At 37.4% G+C, this 23,641-nt stretch overlaps 1 protein-coding gene across 5 annotated transcripts in view; it reads right to left on the reverse strand.

The window, feature by feature from the left end:
• The window catches only part of DLG2 (discs large MAGUK scaffold protein 2), a 973,962-nt gene that overhangs the window by 361,418 nt on the left and 588,903 nt on the right, over positions 1-23,641 (reverse strand). For all 5 annotated transcript variants that reach the window (XM_041483662.1, XM_041483665.1, XM_041483666.1 and 2 more), the window contains one exon: positions 21,223-21,276. In XM_041483662.1, the coding sequence (XP_041339596.1) occupies positions 21,223-21,276 (54 nt within the window). The remainder of the gene's footprint in view (positions 1-21,222; positions 21,277-23,641) is intronic.

Raw genomic sequence — 23,641 nt, forward strand, 5'->3', positions numbered from 1 at the left:
TATATCATTAAAATCTCAGAAGAATTTCAAAGTATCACTGCCATACAACTAGTCAGCAATTTTTGACTTGGCCAGAAAGTATTGATTAAAAAAATAATAAGAAGAAAAATTTATTAATCATGCTGTTTTAGTTTCTGAAATGATGGGGTATGTCCTGGAAAATAGCTTTGCTTTAGTGTCTTACTTAATTTACACTTAATGAAAAAAAAAAAAATTTCTCAAGACCTAAACTGAAGGAAAGGACTGGCATTGGCTTCATTTTGGAGAAGAAAATGTTTTATTTCTCAAAACATGAACATTTATCACTCCTCCCTACTCCCAACTGCTAATTTTCTGTATTAGATTCCTAACTGCAATCATAAAACACTGTATATAAATCATTCTTTATCCCGTCAAGCACCTTTCAAATGTAATTAGGTACTTCTCTTGTGAATATTTTAACAAGATACATGTATCTGCCAAACAAAAGCTTCCTCTAAATTCCACCAACTATTTAATTTGTTTACAATTCAAGATGTGATAAACCATGAAATGAGTAATAGAAATACAATCTCCAGAATCTGTGTTGAAAAAGAGAGAGAGAAAAGTCCAAACAAACAACTCATGCTTAACAATTGCAGGAAAACACAGCATCAATGAATATAATATTCAATATGTACACAGTATTTGGGTTTTTTAGTTTATTAGCATAGGGTAATCACATCACATTACACTTACACCAGAGATGAACAAAAAAATTTTACTACAAGATATCTTCCTGCCCAATGTTATCACTTTAATGCTTTCTGCATAGACTCTTTTATTAATATAGGCAACTTACTACATATGAAGACCTTTATAGCTATTCCATTTTTTGTCCTTTCTTGTCTAATGATAATGAAATCAAAGCCATCTATATGTCTCTGTTTTCATGAACTTCTCTTTCATCTTAGGTTGGTGGATAGCTCTGATCTATGCCTTCAATTCCTCAGTCTTGCTCTATAAAGCTGTCTTTGCTTCACTGCTTATAATCGCTTTTCCTTTGCATTAAAAACTCATTAGTGCAGCAAAATGGGAAAAAGAGGGATATGAGAAGTGAGCAACCTCTGTGGAAAGATGAAAGGAGAAAACACAAGCTGAATACTCAATTTGTATTTGCACACAAACGATATCTTGCTTATGACCATCTGAGGGGTTTCTATTATCATCCACAGGGGCGATTCTGAAAATGCCTTCAATTCAAATCAAAATTAATTGCAGTAGAGATCCATTATCAGGCTCCATAGCAGCAGGGGTGATATGAATTAAAAAGTTGATCTTGAGCCAGCTCCTTTTGTTATTTAAACATACATGTCTGCATGTACCGTTCACTGCCCTGTTTGTTTTGCTGGTTGCTCAGCAAACCAATGCAATTATTTATTAAAGAATCCAATAAGATACTGTACCCACCTGAGGCAGATGGAATGATGCTTTATGCAGTACCACTCATTGCTAGCACCATTTAACTCCACATTTAGACTCTCTGGCTGCACCTACACTGCTAAATTATAGTCAGTTTTCAGCCAAGTCTCAGCGCTTAGGGCTGTTTCTGTCTGGAGCCTGCTGGAAGCAAATGGCCAAGGACTGAGCCAACAATTAAGCAGAAAGAGAATCATGGCTCCAGCACTGGAACTAGCTTGTGGGTGCTCTCATTTAGCAGCATATGGACATACCCTCTGCTTTTGTACATTTTAACTTGACAGTCTCTGGCCTGTCAAAGCACCTAAACAAGCTGCCTGAACCTGCAACTTCAATTTCTTGCAAGTAGTAGCAACCTACTCTCGTGTGCCTCTTTGCATGACTTTTCTAATCCTGCTTTTATATCAGATTGCAGCAAGAACAGAAAGCAAAATTTACTACAGCCTCCATGATTTTAGATAACTATGAAAAATTAAAAACATTTTCATTCAGTTTTCTCTTCTCCACAATGAAAGAAATCATCACATTTTCCAGTTGTTTGGGAAAAATTCTTTCTCATCTTCCCAGAGTGCAAGCTTGTCATGACAGATATCTTTAGTTTCAAGTAAAATTTACATTTATAATGCTGAAATATGAGGTAGTCATCTAAGTCTATACTCAAGTGAGTAAAAATAGGCATATGAAGGTCTTAATTAACTTCATCCTCCTCTAAAAATCTCAGGTAGGTGAAGTGAATTGTGCTCGGACGTTTCCTTTCACTATGTACAAAGAGAATCTAAAAATGATGTGTGAAGTTAGGTGAGCACTTGCCTTACATCTGTTTTCTCTGCATTTCTCCTGGCTATAGTCTGGTAACAAATTTCTGCTTAAGGGATGCTGTATATCTTTTATAATTATGCACCACTGAAAGGCCGGATCTCCGGTTTAGCAGCTTTTCCAATTGCTTTTTCAGGCTTGTCTGCACCTGTAACTGGCAGCACATGCCTGGCATGGTATCCAGCACCTACTCCCACAAGCCCAACCTATAAAGATATTCACAAGGAACAACTCAATCTTTCCCCTTCTCTAAAAGCCAAGAAACACTGCTCTTGGCTTCTGTCTCTGGATTTGGGACATTGATGTGCACTCTTCTGAGAAAGATGCTCAACAGCACCTGTGACAGCAAGGGGCAGCAGAAGTGGGTAAGGGGTACACAACATGAAGTCCATGGGAGGACACAACCAACTGCATCCTTTCTCCAGGGCACAGGAGCTGGAATCAATACGTGTCTCATCTAGGAACTTGTATTTCCAGCAGGAGAAAAAAGATACTAATAACCAGGACAAAATGTAAAAGCGCTACTTGGGAGCAGACGTGCATGAAATCTTTAGATAATTTTGAGGGCCTCAGCTGCATGGCCAACACACACTTGCAAGGCAAGAATATTCTCAGCCTCCTGATCTTACATGTGTTCATGATCCAGAGCATGATGAATGCACAGCCCTTCTAGAGTAAGTTACCAAAATTTAATTAAGCCCCAATGTTTAAAAGAACCCCCCCAAAGGCAAGGTAACAGTTGCCTATCATTTAAAACTGCACCTGTTATTCTAGAGGATTCTCCAAAACATTTGACAAGAAAAGGTCTTAAAGAAAAAGAGAGACATAATGTAGGGTAACTATCTAGACTCAACTATTCAAAAGAAATTTCCTGGCAAAGCTCTCATCGCTATTAGAGTTCACGTACCTCTCTAAGAAGAAAACACTACTCATCTTCAGGGACACTTACTTTCAGGAGAGTGAGAAATAAGAAACAGGTAGAGACATTTTTATACACCATTTTGTGAAAAATCTGAAGCACAGCATACAGAATGCCAAAGTAAAGATGTGACAAACTCAGATTCGTTTGTTCCTTTATGTGAAGATTCCTAACTTTTTCTCTCCTTTACTGCAGTTTAAGAGTGACATGAGCAGCTGAAGTAGTCCCTTACTGAAAAATCTGCTCTACAGATTATGCTAAATTCCTAAAACCCTTGAGACAAGCATTCTGCTGAGTTTTTCATTTTCTGACACATATTCTGCCACTTCATTAATATTTTTTAAGGTATTTTTTCTCACAATTTGATGCTCTTTTTATTTTACTTCTGCAATTATTTGATGGACTTGTTTACACTTGAAAAGTAAACATTGCAGAATTCTTTCTTGCTATACTTCTACTACAACTGCATCCACTCAATAAGATATATATTTCATTACATGAATTTTAGTGGTAAGAACAGCATTATGATAGCAGCAACCATCTAATCAAGACATGCAGTTTATTCAACTGCAAGATTTCAAAACCCCTGGACCTATCCTTTCTATCCTATCCATCAGAGCCGTTTGTTATGCTAAGCCTTATTTTCAAGAAGATATTGTTTTGCCTAAAAATTACATCTGTAGACTTTTAGTTCAAGCAAAACTCATTTTAATCATATTTAATTGGGTATTGTTTTTCAGAAAACTGCAAGAAAGAAGACTGCTGCTGCTACTTCTGCTACCATATGCATGGGAAGATAACTTCCCTGACAATGATTTTCATTCAACATGCAAAATCTGTTCCTTTGGCTGTATGGTTTCACCAGTTGTCTCATTACCCAAACCTCAGCAGAATACAAGATTGCCAAATTCTTGTTGTACAAGTAACCTCAGGAGATATTTGTCCTTCAGAAATTTCCAGCTGGCTGTGTAATTAAGATGGTCACAGACTCAGAGAATCATAGAATGGTTTGGATTGGAAGGAAGCTTAAAGATATCCATTTTCAAACCCCTGCCAGGGGAAGGGACATCTTCCACTAGACCATGTTATTTTACATTTCAGAAACAGCAAGCCCATTTGGGTATCTAAAAAGTATTAAATATCCTTTCACAATTTCTTGTTTGTCACCAAAGCTAAAGAGTGATCTTTATTTAGGCCTTTGACAACTCCGATTTGGGTTATTTCTTTATTTATTGTCAAAGGAAATCTGCTGATGTTCTTTTGATATTGCTTTCCAAAATCATTAGAAGTTTCCTTTCTTACTGCATATAAACATACAGAAAACACTCTACTGATTTCTTTGATTTCAAATGTGATGACTCTGCATTTTCAAGCTGTCCTAAAAAGGCTGCCAGAAGGTTTTTCATGTCTTTATCTAAGTGAGTGAGTGCATTTTATGGACTATATATGTGAGATATCCCACATCCATTTTAAATTATGGTGCATAACTAAGCCCATTTCCTTCTTTTTACCCATGCTTCCTTTAGGAAACAAGGAAATATGTTAAATTTTTGAATCAAAATTTTTCATAACCTAAAACTTTCTTGTTATAATATGACTGTTTTGGTGTGAAGAATGAAGAGTAAAAAACATAGGGCTTTCAAATAAATTTATACTTTATCAAGAATAGAACTCTGGGGATCCTTCCACAGATGCCCAGGAAGCATTCAACCACCAGTCACTGTACATCTTTTAGGGAAGTAATTACCCTCAACACATAATGAGCAGAGCTCTAAAAATCAAAATCCAGCTGTTGGTCAACACCTGCAAAGATCTGCAGTCATGATTAACTTGTATCCTGTTTGAAGGGTGCTATATTCACTCATTCTTTCCTTTTTAGATGTCTCTTAAATCCTTCAGGACCTAATTTTTATTCAGCCTCTTATCCAGTGATTGTCACAATACTCCCCCTTTCCTCTTTCTGCCTCCCTCACTGTTATCCTGGCTTTTCTTGTTATCATTCCCTTGGAGAAAATACTCATCTAGCAAGTAACCATTGTCATTCTTCTCTGGTTGATTCCCAAATTGCAATTTTATTTTACTCTACCCTATTTCTCATATCTTGTTCAGAGCAGTAATATTTTCTTGTCTACTTTGAATCACAATTCTCCAGCTGTAATCACAACTTCTCATGTCTCCAAGTCAGCCTCCACTCCTTTCTGATTTTCATTTCTTTCAGGTTTTTTTTTTCTTTCTTATTATCTCCCAAATTTGTTCTGTTTTCCTCTCACACAGAGATGCACACACACATACATATCAATTTCAACTTAGTCCATCTAATCCCACTTCACGCAAAGCATTATTCATGATTAGTTTTCTACCTTCTCTTTTTTTCCAACTAAACTTGAAACATAATCTTCTCCCGTGACTCCTATTAAGCCGCTCATACACTCCATGTTTCTTGAGTCTTCTCACTAATGCTTCACCTGCTTGATCATAGTTTCAAGACCTTGTAAAAATAAGGGATTCTTCTCTGGTTTCCCCTACTCACTGCTCTCACTCCTCATAATCCTTTTTGCTATTCAGCAACAATTTAGATTTACTTCTTTTTAGCTGCTTTGTCACCATAGAGCTTCTACTTTCCACAGTATGAAAAAAAAAAAAATTTGATTGCTTCCCAAGGTATTCTTATTATTTTATAAGGTTTACAATGAGCCATCAATTTGTCTTCCACCTCTTCTTTTTGTCCATGATGGAAACATTATTTTAAGTGTAAGCACTTGATACAGCGCATGCAGACTCAACACAAACTTCTTAGATTTATAAGCCTAATGCAGGAGCATATAAAAGCAGAGATCATGATTTCAAGTGGGGTTCACAGTAAATGGAAGTGAAATTACAGCTGTGTGTGAATTCTGTTTAGGCTAGCACTTCCAACTTGGACAAAATGAGTCCCAACAAAAGAAGAAGAGTGCACAGTTCAGCTTGGTACTTAACAACCTTCTCTCTTATCTTAAAAGAAATTCATATGCCCTCATATTACCTAAGGGTAGGAATCCAAGTTAAGAAGCGATCTAGGTTTTGGGTTTTTTCACAGGTATTGGAGAGAAGAATCAAGAATTTATGCCATGTGTCTTAGTCTTTGGATGGAATTGTTGTTTAAGAACTTGCTTGTCCACTTATTACATGGGGAAACTCTAGACTTCTAGGATTTGTATCCAAAAAAAATTATTTCTTAAAAAAAATGACAGGGTGTTTGGAACCAGGTGTTCTTTAAGGTCCCTTCCAAACAGTTCTAGTTCCATGAAAATTCTTCATTTTTTTGTATCCTAAACTCAGAATGTATATTCAGGGCAGAAATCTGAAATTACATTCCAGAGAACTGGATGCAGCAATTTCTTTCCACAAAACCATATTCTTTCTTGTACAATTCAGGTCATGTACTATACAGCTTCAGAAGCTCACAATCACTTTGCCTCTTATTTTCTTCTGTGCTTCTGCCATTGCTGACATGGTAATATATGAGTTATTATAAACACTCAGTTTGTTAGGTTCTTCTATCTCTGCTCTATTTCGGATTTAGAAGAAAATCCATCAAACCTTTCAAAAAATTTGAACAGTTCAGCTATTTCTAGTAATTATTTGCTAGTGTAATCTATCATTCCATGCACAATATGCATAAAAATGGAAAATAGCTGTTGCGTGATTGACCTTATTTCATCAACAAAGATTATAAAGTACTTGTAAATTGGGACTTAAAAGGTAATTTAAAAAATGTTTAATACTTCAATTTGCATAACTTGATTTTAAAGGTTGTTAACTGTAAGAGTGTTTAAAACGCAGAAATTATTACATGTGGGTTAAGTTTGATTCATTTAAACATGAGTAATAAACGTTTCTCAGTTTTAGGGAAAAAATCAGTAGCATACTAACTGGCAGTATTTTAGGCAAGGAAAGAATAGCACTAATTAACTTCATTCTTTGGTATCCATGACATGTTTACAAAGCCATTATATAATGAAATATATGTAATAGGCATAATAGGTATACCACATTTCCTCAATAAATAAAAATACAACCAACATAATCTAATCTCTTCCAATTTGCTCAACAGGAACATACTCTGACTCATCTATTTGTGCCTAGAATTGTCTACCAGTACCTTGGTTTAGCTTTTAGAGTTAATACTCCTTTCATTGCTCTCTTACCCTATTGCCTGTGGAAAAAATATCACAATCAGTGAATTTTTTTGTCTTCTTTTGTTCTTATGCAGTAACTTTAGCACACGCACTGAAGGCTAAACTCTACTGTCAGTAGCCCTGGTGCAATCCCTCTGGTGTCACTGGGCTTGTAGTTGTCTAACTGAAGTTGCAGTTCATAATCTGTGGATGGACTTACACCTGCAGGAGGAAGCAGTCCTGAAAGAGTGAAGAAAATGCTGCACTGATAGTAAAAATGAGTAATAAGGAATAGTCACACGCATAAACTAGAGGCACGTTTATAAACCAATATGGATTACACAGGACAAGCTTTCTATGCATGACTCAGCTGCTTTACAAGTATTTTTGCAACAGCAGAAGGATTTGCTATTTCTCTTAAAATCTTGGAAGGCTCTTTAGTGTATATAAGGGAAGGGAGCCACAGTCCTCTGCACTCTGCTACTAAAGGCACAGCAGAACAGCTCCCTCATACCAAATTATTTTTGCTGCACGGAAAAAAAAAAAAGAAAAAAAGACATTTTGAATGGATGAGACAAAATCAGTGGTTGTCTGCTCCTCCTCACAAGCTCAAGGACAGAAAATGGATGTAACTGTTGTTCACAGGGATTAACCATGTAAACCCTGAGCAGAAGCTCATGCAGCCTGACTGATCATCACCAGTCCCAATCTAAGCCTAGCCAACAGTCAGCAAACTATTCCAAATACTTAAGCTTTCTTGGTAGGAAAAAACAAGTTTTACTGGTTTGCATCAGTTTGAGGGAATTTGAGTTTTTCACAAAAAGTCTTTCAACTTAAATCTAAGAAGAGAGGAAAAAAATCGCTTTCATCCACCTTCAATCAATCTGATTTCTGACATAATAATGAAATCTTCAACTCGAAAGTTACTCTGAAAGTAATTTCTATGCATTGCCTCAGTGTTGTAAAACAAAAAAAAAAAGTTATTTTCAAGATTATCTAGTAATGTATAACAGCAGAGATGAGAGAAGCTTTACTAAAGAATCAAGGAAATCCAAAAGAAAGCTTGAGAAAAATGCTGACACATAATCCTCTTTAAAAAAAAAAACCACAAAAAGGTCGCAGCGCTCTCTTGCTTATATAAGTAAGCAGTGATGAAAAGACCTATGGTACAAGAAATATGGTACTCTAAGAATATTTTTACTACACCAAAATGCACAACTGCAACACAGAAGTACTCTGAAAATCTTTAATGTCACGCAATACTACTTTAAAATGTCAAGTATTTCATCATCTTTTTCCAGAAGTAGAGCATATTTTACCAGTTATATGAAGTATCTTTATTACATTCTCCATAGGTTTCCTGACATAATGAAACCTGTAATTTCCACATCAAAGCTAAAGTATTTGGCAGCAGAAATGTGGAAAGTATTCCAGTTCTTATTTTAACAATATGCAATGAAGTTAGTGGTCATTGACCATCACAGCTAAATTTGTGTACAAATCTCCTGGACATCAAATGGTCCAATCTGCACAAGGCCACTAACCAGACATTTTACTTGCCATTACTACACTGTACATGCTCCAGCATGCCTGCTCCACAAAAAAGTTATTTTTCAGGATTAAATTTATTTCTGCTTCATCCCGGGTTCATCACAGGAGCCATCAGCCCATCAAAGGTGCGGACACACACATCCACAAGCAGAGAGGCACAAGGGCAGGTGGAGATACCCTGGCAGGGACCCTTCCTCTCCCAGGGAAGCCTCAGTCCCTGGCGCAGGGTGACACCCAGCACTGTGGGGCAGCCAGGGAGCACCCTGCAGCCTGAGGAGGGCATCACTGTCTGTGGGGCTGGGACACTGGCAGGATGCAGGGAACAAGCATCTTGGCATTGCAACACAAGACTTAGCAAATGTTTAGGTGAGGAATATAAGGTGTGGAAAAGGGAAGGATAGACGAGGTTTAGAAGTAGAGAGGAAGTACAAGGAAACAGAGGGATAAGTGGATAAAGGGGGCCAGTCACATGTAGACAAGGCTGGTCAGTTCATTTTCCTGTCAGAGTCCTGTGCCTGCTGAACATCTTCTATTAAGCTCCGTTTTTACCTACTTTCTTGGGTAAGGGGTTCTGTGTTCTCTGTGTGTGTGTAGTGGTCTGTGGTACCAGCAGCTGAAGTGCATTGAAGGCGCCCACAAGCAGTGGGTGATTGCCAGCAAACACCAAGCTGGGCTAGCTGGAGAGGAGGTGAAGCAGTCAGAAAGCTAGGGTGTGTGTGTGCAACTGGAAATAAGAAAAGGGAAGAAGTTGGCTACTAAAGGGGCAAGGGATCAAAGGCAACTGCCCAAGAAACTTTAGGACCCAGGGATTGACTGAGACCCATTTCAGAGTGTGTGTTTGTGTGTGTTTTACTGCGCAGGAGTAAAGGCAAGGATCCAGGGCCAGTTAATGCATGGACCATGTGTCTCAGCTCCATTACAGGAAGAATCAGTCCTACAGGGTGTAAGCTCCATTATAGGAAGAATCAGAGTCCCACAGGGGGGGTGTGTGTGTTGATTTGTGCAAAGGAGTCTGTACCAGCAGCTGGACAGGGGTTGCAGCATCAAGTGCCAGCATCTGGAACAGCAAGGATGTGGAGCCAGCACTCCTGAGGTGACCAAGTGTCCAAATCCAGCTCCTGGCAGTTGCACACCACACACACATGAATACATGCATACATACACATGGGGACACAAGGAGGCCACTTGTGTTCGTGTGGGCATTGACTGCTGTGTTGCTCTGCTCAGAACTGTGTCTACCCAAATGCCTTTTGTTTGTCCATGTGCTTGCTGGGAGTACAGTGCCAACCTTGCTGCCAGCTGAGGACTGTGGCATGGAGTCCCAACAGCCTTGCTTCCATCAGACTAGCAAATTTAGCAACCCCCTCACATCTTGCAATAATTTCTTGCAAACATAGAATTTCTTTGTTATATGGACTACGACTCAATGCAATGCTAAACCAAGAAAAAAATTCTTTGCAGACTCATGTTCGTTGCTACGTATCTCCTATTTTCACCCAAGAATAAAGATGAATGTGACAGGAAAAGCTATTCTTACAATCTTCTTGAATCATTCTTCACCAAGAAACAGCAGGGAAAGAAAAATGGCTAGAAAAATATCTGGAAATAAGAAACTGTGCTCAAAGTGTAACTAACTGTGGACATTAGGCAATAATAAAGCTTTAACTTTAGTAAAGCTGGGGAATTTCTACAGAATACAAAAAAATTTGATTTTAGCTACAGCCAAAAATCAAAAATATGTGGAATTAAAGAACTGCAGAGAAAGTAAATTTTAATTTATTTTCTTTCAGTAGATGTGCATGTAGAGACAAATTTCATTGAGACATGATTGAAACAGGGATGCCCAGTTCTGATCAACCTGCATTATTGATAAGATCAGTCTCCCTAAGACATGAGGATGGCTCCTGGAGATTGGTCCTTATTTTGAAAGAAAGATGAATATCTTTCAACAATTTCAAGACATACAGAAAAAAGTTTCACAAACTAGAATATATTTGTGTCCTTCTGCATGAAATTCAAATTCTTGGGGAATGAAAGAACACTTCTCTGACTAAGTTTGCAAACCAACTCTAAACTAGTACACAATGCTTCTAAAAAGAAATTAAACGGTATTGAAAGCACCAGCTGCAAATTATACTTCTCCTCTAGGGAAAGACCAAGGGGTCATATGGACAGTTGAGGACTTTTAGTACTTTTAGAATAACAAAGAGCACTACCAAGATACCACATATCTGCTTCTACTAAAGAGAAAGACTACGGTGACATCTAAATAATTAATCAACCTGGGACTGTGCACATTATTTGAAAAATAAGTATAGCTCAACAGTATCAAGATAAACTCACAGTGTGCTATGCTCACCTTTCCATCACCTTTGCAAAGCCTAAGTCCTGAATTTGGACCCCAGACAAGATTACTTTTGTTATGACCACACTAATGCTACTTAAGCTGAGCAAAGAACAACATTCAGTAAAATGTTTGCCAATATTCAATTGGCAATATTGCCAATATTCAGTAAAATGTTTCAGCTTAGCAAACATAAAACATAACATAGTCAGCACAAATAATTTATGACTAAAAAGATTCCAGAATTTTAAACTCTTGCCATCTTTATGCAGAAAAATTTGCAGGCACAAATTACTCGACAACTGATTGAATAGGTTAATGTAAGATACAAAAGAAATGCTCTTCAGTTATTATTTCTCTTTACTAATAACCTCAACAAGTGGAAATTTATCTCATGTAGGAATCTTTATTTTCTATTACTTTGAAACTAAGCCAATCTTCTACAGAAAATTATGAGGGCTGCAATAGCTAAGATCAGGAAAACAGATTATTATCTGTGGCATAGCTGGGTTTCCTCCTCTATGCTAGGTCATCTAAACACTGATTAAAAATGTAATTTACTATCAAGTCTGATTCACCAGATCCCTGCATTAAAAGTAGCATGAGGTTTTATTGCATAAAATGTAGATTGGAAATAACTCATATTCCCAAAATGTCACAACTTGCAACAGTAGGGACTTCCAAAGATCTGCTGAAACTGTGCTGAAGTTGTGTTAGTTTTACAGCATGGATCAGCAAATCCTTGGCTAACAATGGAGGAAAATAAGAGCATTTAAATGGCTAATTTTGCAATTTTTCTAAAAGAGAACGGTGTTCCATTGGTATCTTTTTATATAGTTGTAGGGAATGAGTAAGAACACACTCTAGCTATTCTAAAGTTTTAGAAAGTTACCATAAATAACAGGAAAAAATGCTAGTATGAAAAACACTGTGAATAATGTTAAGAGCACAAGATAAGGGTATACTTTCCATCCATTCTTATTACTGAATGTTGCATTATGTGCTGCCAGGATAAGAACCTTGCCTTGGCTGAACTTTAACAGGCAGTTTGCAAAGCAAAATATTCAACAATCCTACACATAAAAAGTACATATTCTTGAAATTACAAAGAAGAGTTCTTGTAAAACAAATTTCAGACATACTTTAAGTAAGTGAAAAACCCATTGTAATCAAACCATCATGTGTCCAAAAAGATATGAAAGCAAGATTTTTCTTTTCCAGCTTCCATCAAAACAAGCTATCTCTTCAATACTGAGCAGTCACTTTCTCTTTACTTCTTAGAGTATCCAAGGTCAAAGGAACACATCTGTCTCTGACAGCAATTAATCTGAAATCCTCCAAAATGAAGTCTTATGAAAAAGGAAATCTTTCTTCCTTTGGTATAATTAAAACCAATAAGATGATGACATCTGTACTAGCTCTTCTTTCATTTTTTTCACAACCACTTTTAGTTATATTCTAGACCTTTCTAATACAGTGAATACTGACCAATACAAGTCCCATTGTCTTGAATCACAAAAAAAAAAAAAAAAAAAAAAAAAAAAGTAGGTAAGTAGTTATTCACTTGCACTCTTTATGCTGTTTCAAAAATCACTTCAGAACTTCAACTTCATGACAAAGTAACTCAAAATAAAGCTACTGCTATGGAAATATTGCCTCGTGTACTTTTGAAGAGCTTTATCAGCTTCTTAGAATCACAGTATGGTTTGGATTGGAATCAATTTTAAAGATTGTCCAGTTCCATGTCCCTGCTATGGGTCTTAATTTTATACATACATACATACATATATTCTAATTAAGTATTTTATGAAAAAGACAATGGGCTTGATTTAAGACCATGAATTGTACTATAAAAGCATATTTGGTTATGTTAGCTACTGGATCCTTGCAAACCTACCAACCCAACTGACTTAAGCCTACTGCTACAATATCCAGTAAGGTTAGCTATGGTAGCCTAACATATAAAGACTTGCACAAAAGATAAAACTAATTCAAGGCTTGGCAGAGAATGAAAAAAACAAATTCAAATGACTTTTGATTTAGTGAGGTCGGTCCATGTAATTCAAGGATAAGAGTGGCCCAGCAAGAACAGACTTGGCAAAAGCAAAGCACTGTACCTCTTCAAGGGGTTTATTACATTGTCGCCTAAGGGACCCCGACAGTGGGGATTCAAAAACCTGTTGGCAAATGTAGGTTTTTTGTCAAAAAGTCTGCTTTACAAACTTGAGAGTGGTTGAACTAAGGCTGATAAATGCCCACCCATGATCTGGACTGAAATGCTGAAGTGCTTGCACTCCAAATCCAAAAAGCATGAAGCATTACACACTCTCTATGCTGTGTCCACCTGAAGCTAAGGGATACAAATGAGTGCAGGATGGGATCTCTACAGTTCAGTAACCTCCTCTCTCCCAGTCTGCTAATTGCAACATTTCAAACATCCATAGAAAGAACTCCTTGATTGAATCTAAAGTCCAGCATTATTCATAGGCGATTGAAAATGGACAGTATTATAATTTTGGAGAATAGAAGTAGAATAATTAGATATGTGACCAAGGGATGCATTTACTTGTTGGATTGACAGGATGTTGGTAATTCTACCTACATCCAGACACAATGAAAGCTTTTTGATTTTTTATATATTATGATACTTAGCACTCAAATAGGCAATGTAGTGTTCATTCCTACAGAACATAAAAAGTCCCCTAAAATCATAAAGTTATTTTCAAGTAAAACTTTTTCCTTTAATTAAAAATTATGTCTTTAAGAGGGCTTAAATATTAAAAATGCATTCATAATTTTAAAGCAAAACTCATGAAAAAAAAAATATTTTTGCTTCAGAATCGCTCTGGCCCTTCTTTAAAAGACGTTTCTTTTTAAAACAGTATTTTAAAACAACAGGTTTGAAATCAATTTATTTTCAGGTAGAAAAGAATGGGTATGAAATAGAGGCAAAGAAAATCATAAGGCCCATTCTGTACTTTTGCTTTGAGAGTCAAAGATAAAAAAACTTGTGGGCTGAGACAAAGACAGTTTGATAGGGAAAGCAAAAGCCACACACACAAGCAATGCAAAACAAGGAGATAATTCACTGCTTCCCATGGGCAGGCAGGTGCTCAGCCATCTCTAGGAGACCTTGACTTGGGAAGACACATACCATTATCTGAATGTCCCTCTGTTCCTCCTTCTTCCCCCCACTTTATACACTGAGCAGGATGTCACACTGCCTGGAATATTCCTTTGGTCAGTTGGGGTCACCTGTCCTGGCTGTGCCTCCTCCCAGCCTCCCATCCACCCCCCACTCTCTCACCAGTGTGGCAGCACAAAAAGCCTTGGCTCTGTGTAAGCCCTGCTCAGCAATAACAAAATTACCCCTACGTTACCAACCATGTGTTCAGCACAAATCCAAAACAGCCTCATACCAGCCACTGTGAAGAAATTTAACTCTACCCCAGCCAAAACCAGCTCAGTCATATATGACATTTAACATTCATTATGCAAACACTTGCTTTATTGTAAAAACATATAAGGTCACCTACCCCCTCCAATTTACTTTTCTAGGTCTATAATGAACCTACATTCTTATTATCCAATAAAAGCCTTTAGAGCACTCACTGTGCTCAGAAATTCATAAAGTTTCCTCATTCTTTTTACAGTCAGGCATGGCAATGTGCTCCCATCCCCAGCCTGACTTTTATATTCCATTATAACTCCTGCTCAAGTAATAACCCTAAGTGGTGGTCAGTCATGGAGCTATCTGGTCCTGAAGGTTCAATCTGGCCCCAGCTGGACTTCGGGGAGATAGATAACAACATGATAGGCAAGAACAACATTTGGGCAATACACCCAGCTAACCAGAATGCTGGTCAATGTCCAACTCAAGGCAAATCTGGAAGAAACTAGCATCTGTAGTCAGTATGCAAATATGACTATGACTTTATCATCTTACCCATGAAGAGCAGACAACACAGGGCCTGCTGAGCTCTCCTGCATGGCAGTGGGCTGCAGACCAGGATTTCCCCTTGAGTAGGAATGCCTCTCAAGGTTATGAGATGCTTTTTTACATCAGATGGCTGGTAAGTGAATTGGGAATAAGCACAGTGAAACTTGGCAACCTTTCAGGAAGGATGATTAAACATTGGAATGGGCTGCTCAGGCTGCTCAGTTGAGTCACTGCCCCTGGAGGTGTTTAGGAAAAGACTGGATGTGGCACTTAGTTCCATGGTCTAGTTGACATTGTGGTTTGGTCAAAGGTTGGACTTGATGATCTCAGAGGCCTTTTCCAACCTAATTGATTCTGTGATTACTAATACATAATCCTTTAGACATCATCAACCATTGGCCATGGCTGAGACAGCCTGGATCCAGCTGCGCCTAGACTCCCTTCTAAAGGAAGTTTGGAACAGAATGGGGTCCTTCCTGTACCTCATGGCTCAATAGGAAGATCCCCCTAAAATTCTGACTGTAAATGCTCAACTATACCTGGCCATTCATTCTTGTTAAACCACTGCTACATTCACCACTGAACTTCTCTTATATCAATACAATATAGTTTCTTCTCAGTTGAGAGTGAAGTGTGTGATTCCACCCACAACATGAGAACCGGAAGATTACTCTTCAGCCTTTGTTTAAGCCATTATGTGCCTCCTTATGTGCTAAATCTAGGTGCACTAGCTGAATGGCAGAGAAGAAAGCTGAAAGTTTTTCAGAATTCCCCATTTTGGCATCATCCTGGCACTCACACTGCCCTGCTCCAGGAGGGGCTGAGCTCACAGTGTCCCTAAGCTGGGAAGAGCCAAAACAGCTGCACAGCCCTCTCTGTGGCCAGACTCAGGCAAGGGTAAAACAACACAAAGATTTGATTACAGCTCATGAAAACATAACCAACATAGTTAGAAAAATACTTCTTCAAGACATGTCTTACATCTTCACAGAACTCAGCATAGGTAGTATAGTTAGCAAATCAAACCAATAATAAAATAACAGTACCTCAAAACAGAAATAATATAAAAATAATAATTTGAAAGAACAGTGTGAAACTGAAGAAATATCAAGAATTCATTGTGGATGAAAGGAGAATAAAGTACGTATTCCTTAGATCTTATTGCTGTGACAAGATGGGGGAGGAAGGGAACAACCACACTACTTGAGTGAACTTCCCTAATTTTTTTTTGTTAAGATGAAAAGAAAATAAAATTCTATCCTAACATGAATAGAAAGGCTCCCTTCAATTTCTGTAAGTGATGCAGCAAAAACAGCCTTATAGCTACTTTTAACTCAACTATGCAGCTTTTTGGAAATGAAAAAAATAAATAAGACCTATTCTGTGCAACAGAGAAAATGAGATGATTCATATGTTATTAAATTAATACTTCTCATTATACAAAGAGACCCAAAATTTACAGCAAAAGAATAGAGAACAAACAAACTCCCACAAATGTTTAATTGTGTTTAAAATGTCACAGAATAATTTGTTTTGTTCCATCGAAGCTTCCTATCAAATTTATTCTCACATCCAAAGCTTGAAGAGCCAAAGCTTTCAAACCATTGAACCTAGAAACAAACTTAATTAACTGTTTCTTCTGTTATTTTCTGCAGGCCCAAGTTAGAATAATAGAATAAGGCCTTTTCTTTTATCTCATCTAAAAAAAGCATACTGATGGAAACCAGTCCCATCAAGAATGATTTTTTGTCCCAAACTATTGAGTTGAAAGGTTTGAAGAATGTCAACAGTTGCAAAATGTTTAATACTGTGATTTTAAATCATTAGAGGGTTAATGAGACAAATCACTTAGTTTACCAGTTGTATACCAACTGTACAAAGGAAATTTCTCTCAGAGGGACCACTGCAAAGCTGACATGTGAACGTGCTTGTGAATGCTGACCATCACTGTGAGAGGTATCTCCCAAAAACACTCAGGAATTTTTGGAAGAAGATGGCAGAGAGGATGAGCAGAGTTGTTAATGAATTGGAAATGCATTGAGGGTACATCCTGCAAAACGAAACAATGACAGGTTGTGCCAACAGCCTAATGAAATCATAAGAAATCTTCATCTGGCATGTAAGAACACTAAAAATAGCCTGACCTTATTTAGGGATCTATCAGGTTATCAGTTGTGGCTAGTAATTACAGAAAAAAAACCCCATTTTGAGTCACCAAAATTTGAAAATCCATGCTTATTCCAGTGCCTAATTTTGGAAATAATTTCTATATGGTATAAAATTTATTTATTATTTTGTTATGGTAAATGCAATGAAAATTACTGCTATTTAAGAAAAAAATTAATAAAACAAAAATTTATTTTATTTTTTAAGCAGCACTTTCTTTTTTTGTACAAACACATGAGTGGACAGCATTAACTAGTTATCATGAAAAGTATCTTAGAAAATCCCAACAATCAGAAATCAAAACTAATATGTCAAAAATTTTCTTGAGACATAGCATTTGCTTATGTATTCCCCTGCCTTTTAATTCTATTCAACAAGTTGACTTAGAAACGGTGCTCACATTTGTGGAAGGCAAACTCAATCAAAAGAATTCAACGACAACTACATAAGACTAGAGAAAAGCAGAGTATAAAAAAAAAAAAGTAAACATTAGAACCATGACCCAATTAGTAGGATCTGAAAAATTCTTGTTCTCCCCATCCAGTCTTCCTGGACTCCAAGTGTACTTTGGCAATGAGAGCTGAAAATCAGGGGTGAATAGCAGGAATCTAAGATCACTATAGCCCCAAGGAACAGCACTTCTGGGCATTTAAACACTCCACAGTTCTGAGAGAGGATCAGCATCTTACATCAAGGCTCCTTTTAGCTTTGGACAGAAAATACAATAATTTAACTTGGATTCTCTGATCCATAAAGTAATTTTTTCTCAGAGTGTTAGAAGTTTATTTTATGGCAACTAAAAATCAGTAGCACCTTTCAGAAGTGCAAATACCTAGCTAGTTAACTTTAAGGATACTTAAACATTCACTAAAGATGTTCCTAGGCACTTAGAGTCTTCCCCCATGCATGTCTGGAAGTTCTAACAATGCTGAAAATGCAGCTGTTTGACACATGCTCAAGTTTCAAAATCGTAATTAAATCTAGCTTTCTGTTATCTCTCTGAACTGACCTCATCCAGGAAAAATATTTTAGGGCACATCTGCTAAGTTATATTTCCTGTAAAATAAATCATATGATGATGGCTGCACTATCATACACTTAACTCATCTAGTTTGGAAGATTTGTCTCTGTATTTCCAAATATTTCAAAGAGAGACCAAACTCCCCTAACACCCCATTATGTTATAGGCTGTATTACAGGATGCACACAATTCTATAGGCTGGTTTTGCTGGGATGCGGTTTGTATGGGGTTTTGCTGGGATGCGGTTTATTCTCCATAGTAGTCTACGTGGAGCAATAATTCACTGTGTGGCTGAAACAATGTTGATAACACACCAGCATTTTGGTTATTGGTGAAGAGAGCTTGCACAGCATCAAGGCTTTTTTCTCCTTTCAATTTTACCCTTCCTGTCTCAGTAGCACATTGGCTGGTGGCGGGTACAGGGTTTGGAGGGGATCTAGCCAGGAGAGATGACCCCACATGACCAAATGAATATTCCATATCACATGGTGTTCTGCAGTAAAAGCTCAGAGAAAGGAGGAGCAAGTGAGAACATTCATGGTTACGATATTTGTCTTCCCAAATAACTGCTACACCTGATGAAGCCTTGCCTTCCTTGCTAAACATCTGCCTGCTGATGGGAAGCAGTGAATGAATTTCATATTTTGCTTTACCTTGCTTTTCCTATTTAACTCATTATCTTCTGCTTTTATATCTCCTGTTTTCTTCCTTACCCACAGCAGAGAGGAGTGAGAAGATTGTTTGGCTATTGGCCAGAGCCAATCCACTACATGCTGTCCCTAAATAAGTATTGGGAAGGATCCCTGGACCAGGAGGGGATGCACACGGAAGCAAATGTGGATCTAGCCCAGTGACTACAGCATCACCCTTGCAGAGGAAATAAAATGAAAACAAACCAAATTAAACTGCATTACTCCTGAGAGCAAGAAAGAAAACATAGGTCTCCCAACCCATTCCCTCGAATATTAGTTTGGAGGAAGAGGTCATTTGTTCATGGCTTGTTTTTGTGTCTCATTTTAGAGAAAGTTCAAGCATACAAATCATGAGCAGAAGGAAATGCCTATTGGTAAAGCAGAGACCCCAGGTTCTGTGAGGCACTGCAGTGGCCTGGGCTCAGCAGACCAGGTGACCTGGGCTCAGGTCAAGGTCAAGTGCTTCTTAGTGACTAGCGTTAAATATGTCCCCCTGTGGTGGTGCTGCTGTGTCCCATATATAGGAGAAATAACTCTTCTCAGGCCAGGAAGAGCAAGGTGACTAATGCAGAGTTGTCCATTTCTACAGCAAGCACCTTCTGTTTATTTATCCAGTTCACATCGTGTTAGAGACTGAAACAGCCCACAGGCTCTTCTCAGCCTACTGTTAACATTTTTCTTGACTGTGTTTGGCCATTTGTTCTTTATTATTTAAGAGAAAGGAACTCTAGTACAAAAGTGGCATAAAAGTGTGTAAGTACTGATAGGATGTGTTAAGGGAATAAATCATATTGATTGAGCATCTTGTCACCAGTGTAATTGCATCTGTATTTAGGAATTCTAACACTGTAGCTGCAGAGGATCCTGGGCACAGGTCCAGTGCTGAAAATGAGAACCGGGGCTCACAGAGTCCCTTCTGGAAGGCTAGAGAACACTAAGTATAAAATGTCTCATCAAAATATGGGAGAAAAGCCAGACAGACCTATTGAAAGTGAGACCATAGCAGATGGTTTTGATGTTAGGATGGAAAACTGAGACAGAAATTATATGAAGCCTTTTAAAAAAGCTGCATGCAAATGAACAGAGAAATTCTATTTAACTTTTTCACCCTTCCCAATAGTTCATATTCCCATCAAGGGACTTAATTCTCTTCTGCTTTAGAGCACTGTCATTCTTCTAAATTGCTCTTGGCTGTGATCTTTACCTGTGCTATGCACCATAATTTCTAAGTTTTATGAATTGTCAATAACAAACTGGACAGGACAACCCCTATTAAACTTCCTCATCAACAGCCTTCTGAAAGACAGAACCCTGCTACATGATTGGTGTAGGTAGATAAATAATTAGGCTTATGCATTGGTATCATAAGAAACAGATGTGGACAAAACACGACAGATGAGACACATTAATTAGGAGCTACAAAGAGAGAACTAAAATGATGCAAGAGGAAAGATTAGGTACTGGCTGGCTAGCTTTGTACTACTTGTTTTTCTTTCCTCCAATCATTTAAGCCTGTTACTCTCTCTGTGAGGTGTTTGCTTTGTGTTTTTCTATGCCCTTTATCTTCAACTATAGTTGATTTTACAGTCTAAACAACAATAATATCAAATGTTTGTAGAAAATCTGGATTTAAAAAAATCTAATTAAAACATGTATTTATTTTAGGATAATCTGTTTCCTAGAAGTCATAAAAAAGAAGAGACATTAATAGGAAAATATTAAGTCAATTAGTTAGAGCTGTTATTTATCAATAAGCAATTTCCATTTACAAAAAAAGGACAGAAAGACCAATGAAGGAAGGGATATTGCACCATTTTAAGATACACTGTGCATCCAGATATCGTTCTATTACTCTAGCAGAGTGTGCGTGGCTCTAAAATAAAATACTCATGTCACTGGTAAGGATGACAGCCTTAATGAAATAATTTTCCTTTTTTTCAAAGAAAGGCTAGTTTTAGTAAACAAACTACAAATTATGTGTATATAATATGTTATGATTCACCTGAGTGCAATGGCCATTCTCCATTTATTTTCTTAGAAACTAATTTACTGTGTAACTATAAAAGAATTATTAATTGGAAGATTTGTTTCTAAGATAACTTCTATGCAACACCAAACAGAATTTCTGTGCGAAAATAAACAATTCTACATATTTATAAAAAAACTTCTTAATACTTACATAAGGAATTGTGTCCAAAGTGTCTGTGTTGACAATTATAGGGGCAGGGCTTGCCTGAAAGGGGAAAAAAAGAGAAAATAAATTTAAAGACCTGAAATTCATTAATATTGAAATACCCATGCTTATACATTAAGTTAAATGTCTGAAAGCCCATTTTCCCATTGAATTCAAATCATACAACACTACATAACTCTGGCTACTGCTCAGTCAAGGATGAAGGAAATAGATTCTCAGCCTCCAAACCACAGCTCACTGTGGCCTTTCTTTTTAGTTTCTCCAGGCTTTGGACCACATCCTGAATACATACCATCAAGTTGTTCATTTTTTTTTTTTTTTGTAGAAATGTAAGAAACCTGATGTATTCAACTCAATTAGAGAATATTGAGGTTGAGGGTTTCAGCTTCCCTACCTGACAAATCCACCTTTTGTGTTTGAAACAAGATGATTAACTGATCTTTACAGAGAGGAAACATGTGATACTTACATTACTTAGCAGTACTGCATAGGTATATGTATAAGCACATATATGGTAACATTTATGTCATAGGTATATAATTGGCATAGTTCATATACACTCAGTTGAGGTTCAGATTGAAATACAGACCGGTTTAAAAAGATTTGAGCATCTGCAAAGTTGCCCAACCTGATCTTTAATTTCTTGATGAAGCTCATATCCAGGCTAGTTTCCAACCACCTGAACCTCTTGCTCTTCCCATTCTGGTATTCAGTGGTATTGACCCAATGCCAAGCTCTGCTATGACCCAGCATAAACCTAGCTCAGACTCTGGAGAAAACCAAGGAGTTGTGAGAATGCATAAGCCAGAGGCAAGCACCGTCAGTAAAATGTCAAACTGAGGCAGGACTGCCAAGATGGGATTGTTAACAAATCAAGAACTCAGAAGGAGAAACATGTAGTCAGTGTAGTACAAAAAGCGATGGAAGGCACCCCTTCTCATGCCTACTTGGGCAGCAAAGACTCTTCAGTCACTGTACTGGGCTGATGAAAATACTAATGCTTAGCACAGCAGCTCACTAGTTCTATTCATCTGCACTGTGTATTTGTCACTGAATGACTGCACTTTAAACTCCTACAGACTGCAGGGTCTCTTTGTGCATGGTAGGCATGAACTCAGCACTGCTGAAAACACTGATCCTATTTCTGTCAGCAAATATTTACTGTGGGATTTCAAACCTTTGCTTGTTACCAACCCAAATTAGGAATGTGACATTACTTCAGTAATTCAAATAACATGATAATAACACAGTTTGGGGGTTTTTTCCCCCAGTTTTTGTGCAGTTATTCAAGGATAATTCTGTGTTCAAAGAAATTTTATGTTACTGGACAAAAGCTACTGCTGATTAATGCCATAATTTCTATACAACTGTCTAAGCCATGAATTAAAATTAAATGCATACAATTTGGTGTGTCTGCATTTCATGGTATGGGCCAGTGTAATAGTAAGGTATTATTTGATATTAAAATGCTTAGTATCTGAAAAGATATTATATACCTGTTATTCTCATTGTGTCCCAAAACACTGGACACACTGAAGTGATAGGTAAAAGCTGAAGGCCATATGATTATAATACTTGTAGCTTTAGGCATTTAGAATATGCCTATAGTTGCATAATCATTGAAGGTAAAACAAATTTTAATAATAATACTAATATTTAGCTCAATACACTTAAGTGCTACCTTTGCTACAGGAAGAATAAGCTTGGCAATTTTTTACAGTATTGATTTTATCTCCTTTTTATTTTTACTACTGTGTTGGTTGGTCTATTACCAACTATAAAAAAAAGACTGCAGTTTTCAGAATAAAAGCATCTTTCCACTTATGATTTAAAAAAACAGTATCTACTAAAATAACAAAAAACTTTCAGAAGTCATTTTACAAAGCATTCACCCAAATCTCTTTAACCTATTGAAGAACAAAGCCTTTTACCTATATCAGATTTTCCTGAAGCAAAGCTAGAGAAATCAGAAACAAATGTGGGAACACTTGGGACTGGACAGAGTATTCCTGGTGCAGTGTGACAAGGGGATGAGATGTCCCTCACCCTGCTGCCCAGGCTGATAGTGCATCCCAATTTGCCATTCCCCCTCACTGCTGCAATGGCTGACTCACGTGCAACTTGTTCTCCTCTCTACAAAGCTGCAGCTTAGCCACACTGTGCCTGGCTGGGACTGCTCCATGTTTTATCCTGTCATGAGGAACTCCTGTATGTTTTCATTGAACTTTGTGAGGTTCCTCTCAGCACATTTCTCCTTCTCCTATATTCCTCTGAAGAGCAGGAACAGTCCAGTGTATAATCTATTCTTCCCAGTCTGGTGCTGCCTCAAACCTTTCTGACAATGCTCTCCATATAATCATTCTGGTTTTTAATGAAGATGTTAAACAACATTAGCACCTCTATC

The sequence above is a fragment of the Pyrgilauda ruficollis genome, unplaced genomic scaffold (genome assembly GCF_017590135.1).
Source record: "Pyrgilauda ruficollis isolate IOZ18807 unplaced genomic scaffold, ASM1759013v1 scaffold60, whole genome shotgun sequence".
Lineage (NCBI taxonomy): Eukaryota > Metazoa > Chordata > Aves > Passeriformes > Passeridae > Pyrgilauda > Pyrgilauda ruficollis.